The sequence below is a fragment of the Talpa europaea genome, assembly GCF_964194135.1.
Source record: "Talpa europaea genome assembly, chromosome: 12".
Taxonomy (NCBI): domain Eukaryota; kingdom Metazoa; phylum Chordata; class Mammalia; order Eulipotyphla; family Talpidae; genus Talpa; species Talpa europaea.
The window spans coordinates 4385311-4396299 of NC_140079.1; the positions used below are offsets into that span (position 1 = coordinate 4385311).

At 44.0% G+C, this 10989-nt stretch overlaps 1 protein-coding gene across 1 annotated transcript; it reads right to left on the reverse strand.

Moving 5' to 3' along the window:
- Positions 1–2272: 2272 nt before the first annotated feature.
- LOC311180630 (olfactory receptor 7C1-like) lies at positions 2273–3112 on the reverse strand (the record flags this gene model as incomplete). Its single annotated transcript, XM_084248547.1, has 1 exon — positions 2273–3112. The coding sequence occupies one exon, from the start codon at positions 3110–3112 to the stop codon at positions 2273–2275; it is 840 nt and encodes a 279-aa protein (XP_084104673.1).
- Between the last annotated feature and the right edge of the window lie 7877 nt (positions 3113–10989).

Sequence of the window (10989 nt, forward strand, 5' to 3'; positions counted from 1 at the left end):
TAAACACTCAGAAGTAAGACATTTGCATCATATGAAACTTATATTCTTCAATGTTTGAGGAATTTCCTTCCAGATTTCCATAACAGATGCACAACTTTATATCCATCAACACTATATAAGTGTTTCCTCTTCTGCCTGGGATCCTGAAAGCTCAGTGACCAGCACAGGAAAGGAAATCTCCACCCTCTACCAGCGTGAGTTTTTAAGCAGCATTTTCTATCAGAGTTTTCATCATATCCCAGATGGCTTCATAATGGATCCCAGAGCAGAAAAAGGACAGTGGGACAGAGAACACAGCACTTCTTTGAAACATATCAAGCAGACTTGAAGCATATGCATCCCAGGTCCCTCTGTGGACAGCAGGGCTGGTGGCTGTGGTGTCATTGTCGGTGGTCACTGACTGTGGCTGTAGCTGTGCAATGGGCACACAGCCCACAGAGGTGCCTCCTACATATCAGGGCCACCTGTTTCCATAGATTGTCCTCACCCTTCTTCAGGAAACAAGAGACTCAGCCTGTGGCAGGAAGTACCAGACAATGGTGGGGGAGGGGAGGACAACTGAAGACCCATTGGACCTTGCTGTGAGAGAGAGGGGAGGAGGTGGAGGTGACAGGGTTCATGTCTCAACAAACTGAGAAAATACTTAAGACCCAGACACCCCACCACCTCCACCAGAAGCCAAGGAAAACTAGAAGAGGAACAATCTCACCACAGCCAGCTACAAACCTGGAAACGAGGTGACATAATTACTTAGATCAAGGAACATCTGAGCATAAGAGGAAAAAAAAAGCAGCAGAACAGAAGATCTGGTTCATTAATACAGGAGAGAGAAGCCAAGGAGCGTCAGTGACGTGGATGTAACAACAGTAAATACACCCCTGAGTTATGGGAAAACAACTCAAATGCAGAGAGGCATCTGCAGGACCTTTGAACAAAGATAATAGAATCAGAGTCTTCACCAAATAGCTGGACAAGATGAAGAGAACACAAAAGACCGTCTGAATGTGAATGACCACCAATATAGGAAGTGTGTTAAATAGAATTAAACTGGCAAATAAAATAACTTCAGAAATGGAGGATCCCAGTATATACACGACCCAATTAGGAAAACAGAGAGAAATGAGACTCAGACACAGGAAAATAAGGAAACGCTACAAAAATGTCAGACTGAATAGACGTGGATAATCCGGAAGGTGAACAGAGAAGAGAGGAGTGACGCTTTGCAAAAAACCACAGCTGAGAATTTTCCAAACCGAGAGTGAAATAAGCACAAATGTCCAGGAAGTACAGACAACACTCAACTTTCAAAGTGAAAATGACCTACACCACGACACCCCACTGTTAAATCAGAGAAAATCAGAAAAGAAGAGAAGATGTACAGGAGGCCTGAATGAAAGAGGATTTGCAAAGGCGTCCAAGTTAGGCTTTCCTCTGATTTTCCCCAGTCACCTTCCAGGAAAGGAGATGAAGGAAGTGCTCATAATCCTAAACACACAGACTTCCCACCAAGAACACTCTCTGCTGCAAAATTATTCAATTTGAATGTGAATAAAGGCTTTCCAGACAGAGAAGCCAATGGAGTTGATCCCCATCAGGTCTGCTTGCCTGACCATAAAAACTGACAGGAGTTCTTCTACAAGAAAGAAAAAATGAAACACAAACCCTGAGCAAAATGACATGAGCAGGAATATTATGGGTCAACAATAAAGCATCGAAAAGAAGGAAGTAAAGGAGAGAGTAAGGGACAGTGAATATTAGCCCTGGACACACATGGGTACTGTGATACCACAAGATTCTTCTGCAGATAATCCATAAATTGCTTATTTTTTCCCAATAGAGTTGTATATATTTTCCTCCATCTTTCTATTATTTTGTAAGTACCCATTTTCCCGTTTTAAACATTTCACTAAAGAAAGGGTCATGCAGATTTTTTTTTGAATACTTCCCATATTCCTACCAGTTAAAAATAATTTAGGAAATAGGGCCTCCCTTGGTGGCCCAGCATGTGAGCACTGGGTTGCAAGGCTACCTGCAGTCTCTGCAGCGCAAGTTTGATCCCCGGCCACCGGTGAGGGTCCCACCAATAAATAAATAAATAAATAATTTAGGATATACAGAAAAAGTTTTATAATATATAAAAAAACTGACGTTAAACTGTGTACATAAGACAAACCGCAGATTATCTTTGACTGACTGAGGACAGTGTCATGACTTAGTCCATGGACTGTGAGCCTGCTGCTCCCGACCAGACAATCTGAGGAAGCGGCCCCCGTCACGTTGGGGTTGCTCTGCAGCTGAAGAGCCTCCCCAGGGCCTGCTTTATGTCCCTGTTTCTGAGACTGTAGATGAAGGGGTTCAGCATGGGGGTGACCACCGTGCACATCACTGAGGCTGTTGCACTGTCCCCGGAGTCATGGGTAGCAGTAGAGCTGAGGTACACGCCGAGCACCGTCCCGTAGAACAGGGAGACCACGGAGAGGTGAGACCCGCAGGTGGAGAAGGCTTTGTACCTGCCACTCGATGAGGAGATTTTCAAAACAGAGGACACAATCTTAAAGTAAGAGAAAAGGATGCCACTGAGAGGAATGATCCCCAGAATACCCGCTGCTACATATATCACCAGCTCATTGAGGAAGGTGTCAGAACAGGCAAGCTGGATCACCTGGTCCAGTTCACAGAAGAAGTGAGGGATTTGCAGCTGTGAGCAAAAGGACAGTCGCAAAACCATTAAGCTGTGTAACAGAGCATGCAGAAGACTTAACACCCAGCATGCAAGAAGCAGGAGGCCACAGAACTGGGGGTTCATGATGACCGTGTAGTGCAGGGGATGGCAGATGGCCACAAGCCGGTCATAGGCCATGGCTGTCAGGAGGAAGTTGTCCAGTCCTGCATAAAATGTGAAGAAAAACACCTGGCTGAGGCAGCCCGCGTAGGTTATGGCTTTGTTCTGTGTCTGGATGTTCAGCAGCATCTTGGGGATGGTGGTGGAGGTGAAGCAGATGTCAGCAAAGGACAGGTTGGAGAGGAAGAAGTACATGGGGGTGTGCAGGTGGGGGTCCGTGACGATGGCCAGGATGATGAGGAGATTCCCAGTGACCGTGACCAAGTACATGGCCAAGAATGCCCAGAAGAGGAGGGGCTGCAGCGAGGTCTCTTCTGAGAGCCCCAGGAGGGTGAACGCTGTGGCGTGGGTTTGGTTTCCTGGCGCCAGGTCGCTGGTGAGCCTGGGGGATGGAGACAGAAGTGATGTCAACTTAACCACAGCAGAGCTATCAGGACATGAGCTTATCTCCACATCCTTGCCAATATTTGTAGTTGCTTGTTTTTTCTTTTTTGTGACATTCTCACTGGTGTGAGATGGTATCTCATTGTGGTTTGATTTACATTTCCCTTATTATGAGTGATGTTCAACATTTTTTTCATATGCCTGCTGGCTATTTGCATTTCCTCTTTGGAAAAGTCTCTTTTTAGCTCTTCTTCCCATGTTTTGATTGGGTTGTTTACTCTATTTTTGTTGAGTTTCCTATGCTCTTTGTAGATCCTTGTGATCTGTACTTTATCATTAGTATTGTGTGCAATAATTTTCTCCCTTTGTTTTTGTTAGAGGAACTCTCCTACACTGCTGGTGGGAGTGCAAAGTTGTCTAACCACTATGGAAAGCTGTGTAGAGGCTCCTCAACCTGCTAAAGAGGGAGTTTCCATATGACCCAGCAATTCCACTCCTAGGTATCTACCCAAAGGACACAAACATATTATTGCAAAGAATCTATGCACCACTATGTTTATTGCAGCACTTTTTACAGTATGTAAGCTATGGAAATAACCCAAACACCCCAAAATAGACAACTGGATCATGAAGATGTCATACATATACACAATGGAATAATACTCAGCAATCAAAAAAGATAAACTCATGCCATTTGCATCAAAATGGATGGAGCTGCAAAGGATCATGCTCAGTGAGATAAGTCAGAAAGAAAAAGAAAAATACAGGATGGTTTCACATACAGGAGGAATGTAGAGGATACAAATAAGGGATCAGGGACAAAAGTCATTATAAAAAAGTGAAAATCAAAATGAACAATCAACTATTAGAAGGGACATTCTGCAGGAGGGAAGAAGGGAGCTGGATCAAAACAGGTGGGAAGAGCACAAGGGACTATTTTGATGGGACAGGGGTGAATTGGTGGTGGGAATTTCATGGGGTGTAAGTGAGATGAGAAAGCATACATTGAAAAAAATTATGTAAAAATATATAAAAAATAAAAATTTTAAAATATTAAAAAAAGAAATGATTTAAATGGCATGATTTTATTTTAAATACATTCAGAAATGTATTTCAACTTATAGAGATCGTGCCTGTTATCTATTTTCTTTCTTTTTTTTTAAAGAGTTTTTTTTTTTTTATTTGCACAAGAACTTGTGTACAGGCCAGATATGTGATATGTAGTGCTGCAATAAATGCAGGAGTGCAAGTTTTATTTCAAATTAATTTTTTTTTTAATTTTGTGGACAGATGCCTAGGAGTGGAATTATTGGGTCATATGACAGATCCATGTTAATTGCTGGTGCCACAGCTATCTGTCCCTTTCCTCCATGTTGTTTATTCCTGAGACCATCATATCCCACATGTGCTGTTTCCTTGGGCTCAACCCTCTGTGTCATAACGTAACATCCAAAAAAGCAGGGACTGCAGCTAGTTTGCTCACTTTTGTGATTTCATCATATAGAAACTATGTCAAGGAATTATAATTCATAAATAAATGGAATTGCGGAAAAAATAAAGCCTGGTCACATACACCGGGATCAACATGAATGCATTAAGCACAATGGAGCACAAATCTAAGACTTTGGAAGAATAGTTATAACAAGAACTTAATCACATCCACTGGTTCTCTAAAAAGTAAATTGGCAAAGACTTGAAAATGAAAATAGGAAATCACACTCTTTCCAAAGCAGTGGAAACTGCAGATCCAAAGCTCTCATTTCTCCCTAGAGAATCAACAAGGGATTCCATATGCTTGAGGAACAGATCGAGATTGTCCTTGGAATACAGAAGAATGTGATCCAGGAGATGGGAAGGTGGGGGCTTTTTTTAGGAACAATTTGGCTACCTAGCGACCCTTTGTCTCTCTTGTATGCAGAAGCTTTTCAGTTTATGTAGCACCATGTGTGGCTTCATGCTTTTTCATGTCACACAGGAAGTCATTGCCTATGCAAATACCAGAGAGTGCCTAAATAGGTGTTTTCCAGAGGAGACACCTGGATGGTCAGCAAGCACATGAGGGGGTGCTCAGGATCACTCACCAGGGAAATGCAAATCCGAACCAGGAGCTGTTACCTCACAGCTGCTGACAGAGCTCCCAGGGAGATGACCAAAGGTCAGCACTGGGAGTGGGGTGCAGAGAACCCTGGGATGCAGTCTGTGGCTAATACACTGCTTCAGGCACAGTGGGTAAGAGAACAGAGGTGATCAAAATAGCAAAGTTAGACTCCCCTGTGATGTGTTCATACATGTACAGGGAAAAGAACACAGGACATTGACAAGCTATCTTTCCCCCTTGTTTATTGAGCGAAATGTAGAAATAACCTGTAAGCCCATTATGGACAAATAAAGAAAATAATGTGTACATATGTTGATATAAAAGATATATGCACTGTATTATATGTGTACATGATTGTTCTTACTGTCCAAATGAATATACATGGATTATGTAAAACATGTAATGAGTAATATACACACAGGGTATGGTGTTGTTATAGTACACATTCTATATAGTAAAATATCACATGATATCCAGTGAAGGGAAAGAAGGCACCACAGAGGCACCTAAGAACATTGTGCTACGTGAAAGAAGTCAAGGAACTACAGATACTGCTATCACTTCTGTGTGCGGTCCTGAAACACAATGAAATTGGTGACAGGGACCCGGGGGGGGACATTTGTAAAAAGTTGTTTCAGGACACACATTGGAAGCTGCTGAATGAACAAGGTTCTGCAAATCTACTGCATGTGACAGTCAGCAGTGCTTTCCTGCAACCTTCCCAGTTGTGAAGAGATTATTTCTTAATCATTTTGTGACAAAGATAAATATTAATTGTGTGTACTGAGGAGGCGTCAGCTAGTGCTGCAGTGGTCATCATATTGCAGTAGATTACTATATCCACTCAACATGTTTGTCTCCAGCTTTCACACTGTTTCATGTCAACCAATATCAATGAAAATACAACAGATCAAATCACAAAAGTGAAGAGACATAGTAATGAGGAAAAACAAATGTGACATGAACACAATGTGTATGATAGTTTAGTACTACCAAGATTGGAAGGAACAGTTATGTTTAAAATACATCATAGGACACAAAGGATCGAGTGAGGCCCACACACAAATTGAAAACTGTCAACCATTTTGTACAACAATCTCTGCATATATGGGGGAATTAACTGCCAAGTATTTATTCTGAAAAACTCCCATTCTATTTCAATATTTGAAAGAAAAACCAGAATAAAACTCAGGCCTGTAAGTAAATAAACTGTAAGAATGAGAACAATTTGTAATTGAAAAAAGCAAAATTCTAACAAATAACGCTATCCGGATTGGCCAGTACCAGAGTGGTTGCAAAGTAAAACTCTAGTCTCCCCCAACTGACATTAAAGTATTGCTTCTGTGAGCATCTAATACAGTGGACGCACTACACACTGTTCCTCTCCTCAGCTGCTCTGTGAGGTCATCCGCCCCCATTACTCTGGATCTCTCCAACACAGATGTCCTGCTCATCACCCCGTCCACTCCCGACATCCCCTTCCCATTAAACACTTTATTTCCTGCTGCCTCAAATCCAGACCTTCTTGGCTCCTCCTAACTTTGCTGGAACCACGTTAAGCCCCCACTCCCCCTTCAGTCTCATCCTAACAGATTTTCCTTCCTGTCTCTTCACTGTCAGCACCATCTCTGTATTGTTGAGAGCAGTGGACAGTTTTGAGTCACAAATTAAGAAAATTAATTATAAATTGACGAGTCAGTCAAGCAAGAGAACAAGGGAACCTCTTGTCCCTGGGCCTGGTTTGATCTCTGTGACCTGAGGCAGAACTTCTCAGTTTGCATTTTCCCTGGATCTGTCCCAAGTGCCTGCTGGGCTCTGAGACTCACCTGGGTGGGGGCTGTGAGGGGGGCTTCTCCATGTAGCCGTCTGAGTCCCTCCTGGACGCTTGAGGATGGATCTGGGCTGTGTCACAGACAGGATCTCAGGAGGGCGCCAAGGGCTGGTCCCTGGGCAGAGGTCGGGCTCCACAGACAGGAATCATGTCCTCTCCAGTCTCGGGTTGGACAGTCTGAGGGACCGAGGGAGACAGGGTATTTACCGCCCTCCGCGCGGTCTCATTAGCCACACCTCACTCTCCTGCTCCAAGCTCTGAGCTCATGATTTCCCTGAGGACACTGGACTGGACAAAGGGAAGTTTTTTTTAATGATTCTCTGATGGCAGGAGACTACATCAGATGTCAAGTGCATCCCATTTTTATTACTCCTTTTTCATGAACTCCCCCATCTTCCAGCACCCTATTCTCACTATGTTTTCAAAATGTCTGTGCCTGAGGAACCCATCTTGAGTTGATATCCTGGATTATCAAGGCACAAATGTTTTGGGGGTTCAGACCCCCCGATATGTGCAATAGTGCTGTAAGGCAGGACAGGGACACGGAGCAGGTTTTCTGACCCAGCAGTCCGGTTAAAGGAGGAGGCAGAGTCCTCAGTGGCTTTTGCAGTTTATTTATTTAGATTTACCGGACACAAGGCAGGCAAGAGTGCTGGGGGCCGGGAGGCTGGCAGTCCTCCCAACCCCCAGCAAATCCTCACTCTCTGGGCTCTCTGGTGTTCTCTGCTTCTCTTCTCTGGACTTCTCTGCTTCTCTTTCTGCTTCTGCTGGCGTCCCCGTGACGCGGCCCTTATAATCTCAGTCTCAGCCCAGTGAAACCCATCTACCTATGCCCACATCCTACTGCAGGTGCCACCATCAGGCATGCATTCAGGACCGCAGGGTTCCGTCATCCATCCTAATGGTGGGAGGGCAGAAAGGTCTGACACTTTTACCTTCCCCTACAAGTGCTATTCCTCACTAATAAAGCTGAAAACCGAGTCCTCTATATAAAACTTTAGCTCCCACACTCCTTGTTGTCATGGCACTCGTGCAAAAGCAAATAGGAATTTCCTTTTTGTTTTTACTGTGATGTGACTGCCCAGCCTTATGTTTGAAACTCCAGAAGGACACGACTGTGTTCCTAACCAGCTAATATGCAGGGCCAAAGAGTGAAAATATTTGTAACAGCCACACTCACTCTGAAACTCCTGCGCCTCCTCAGCCCCCTCCCCAAAGACCAGGCATGTGTCCTTCTTAGCAGCACAGGGAAGTGCTAACACACCGCAGGACTGCCAGCACAGGGCAGCTCCCACAAAAGCCCCCAACCCCCCCCAACCCCCGACACCAGGCATCACTGTCCTCTCAGGTCTTGTCCACATCCAGAGCAGTGGGTGGCTGAGCAACTGTTGTCTCGGGCAACACCACACTAATAAAAAAGAAACAGGAGTCGTGGAGCAGCCTCCCTGAACAGAATGCTGCTGACGAGGGAGATCCTGGCCGTTTGTGGTGTTAGAACAATCACACAGATTCAGTTACGTTGGGTAGGAGGACGAGGAGAAAAGAACGGGTGAGAGTAAGGAATGTCACCTAGGGCTTCGGGGGTCAAGAGTCTGCTGACCCATAACTCTTATCTGCTTAATGATCAAGTGGTGCTTTTGGGTGTACACTCCAGGTAAATACTCAGAAGTGAGAAAATTGGAACACAGGAAATTTGTATTCTTAATGGTTTGAGGAATTTCCATACTGTTTCCATATCAGATGCACAAGTTTCCCTTCCACCAACATTACGTAAGTGTTTCCTCTCCCAGCCTGGGGCCCTGTGACTTTAGTGACCAGCACAGGAAAGGAAATCTCCAGCCTCTACCAGAGTGGGGAGATCAGAGTTTTCAGGGGAGCCCAGATGGCTTCATAATGGATCCCAGAGCAGAGAAAGGACAGTGGGGCAGAGAACACAGCACTTCTTTGCAACATATCAAGCAGACTTGCAGGATTTGACCTGGGTCCCTCAGTGGACAGCAGGGCTGGTGGCTGTGGTGGTCATTGCCTGTGGCCACAGCCTGTGGCAACAGCTGTGCAATGGACACGCAGCCCACATAGGTGCCCCCTTCATATCCAGGCCAGCTGAGTCCAGAGATGGAACCCTGTGGACTAGACCCAGTTCCAGTCACCAGGAGACTCAATCCAAAGCAGGAACAAATATAGGGATTGGGGAGGGAGGTTCCGACAACTGAAGACCAATTGGAGCTTCTGTGGACAGAGGGAAGGAGGTGGAGGTGACAGAGTTCACTTCTCAACAAACTCAAACAACATTGAAATCCCAGACCCTCCACTGCCCACCTCGCCCCAAGGAAAACTAGAAGAGAAACAATCACAACTGGCTCCCAGCACCCCAGCTGTACACCTAGAAATGAGGTGACATCAATACTGAGAAACCAAGGAACACCTGAGCACAGGAAGGAAAAACAGTAGCAGAACAGAAGTTCTGGCTCGTAAATACAGGAGAGAGAAGCAGAGGAGTCTCAGTGACGTGGAGCAACAACATTAAATACACCCGTGAGTTATGGGAGGTGACTCAGGGCAGACACGCAGCTGCGAGACCTTAGAGAGAAGATAAAGACCCAGAGAGTCTTCACCAAGAGATGGACAATGTTAAGAGGAGACAGAAGAGTCTCCTAATGTAAATGGCCACAAATATAGAAAATGTTTTAAAGAGAATTGATTGGAAAACAAAAATAACTTCAAAAATTGTAGATCCAAGTGTATAAATCACCAAATAAGTAAAATGGAGGGAAATAAGACAGACATAGGACAAAATAAGGAAATGCTACAAAAAATGTCAGACTCAGAAGTGGAAACATGAGGATAGTGGATAATCCAGAAGATGAAGGAGAAGGAGGGGGGACACTTTTCCAAAAAATCATAGCTGAGAATTTTCCAAACCTAAAGAATGAAATGAGAATCAATGTCCAGAAGTAGAGATGACACCCGGATTACAACGTGAAAATGACCTGCACCTGACACCCCACTGGTAAAGTATGAAAAATCACAAAAAAGGAAATTTTCAGGAGACTTGAAAAATGGTGAATTTGCAAAGGCATCCAAATGAGGCTGTTCTCATTATTCCCCAGTCACCCTCCAGGACAGGAGAGGAAGGAAGAGCTCATAATCCTACACACAAGGACTTCCCGCCAAGAATACTCCACCCTGCAGAATTATTCAAATATGAATGTGAATAAAAGCTTCCCCAGACAGAGAAGTCCATGGAGTTGATCACCATCGGGTCTGCGTGCCTGACAATAAAAGCTGGAAAGGGTTCTTCTACGAGAAAGAAAAAATGAAACAAGAAGCCCTGAGCAAAATGACATGAATGGGACTATTATGGGTCAACAACAAAGCACTGAAAGGAAGCAAGTAAAGAACAGAAGTAGGGACAGCTGAACAGTAACCCTTGACACTCATGGATGCTTTGATATGACACGGCTTTTCTGCAGATGATCCATAAATTGCTGTTTTTACCAGATACAGTTATACATATTTTTCTTCCCTTTCTTTCTATTATTTTTTAAGTACCCAATCCTGTATTAAACATTTTACTAAAGAAAAATTCATTCAAGCTATGCTTTTCTTAATACTGAACCGAGTATTCAGAAAAATTGAAAATAATTTAGGAAATACAGAAGATTTATAATATATAAAATTTATAATATATAATATGTAAAAAACTGACGTTAAACTGTGTACATAAGACAAACCGCACATTATCTCTGACTGACTGAGGACAGGATCATGACTCAGTCCATGGACTGTGAGTCCTGCTGCTCCCGACCAGACAATCTGAGGAAGCGGCCCCCG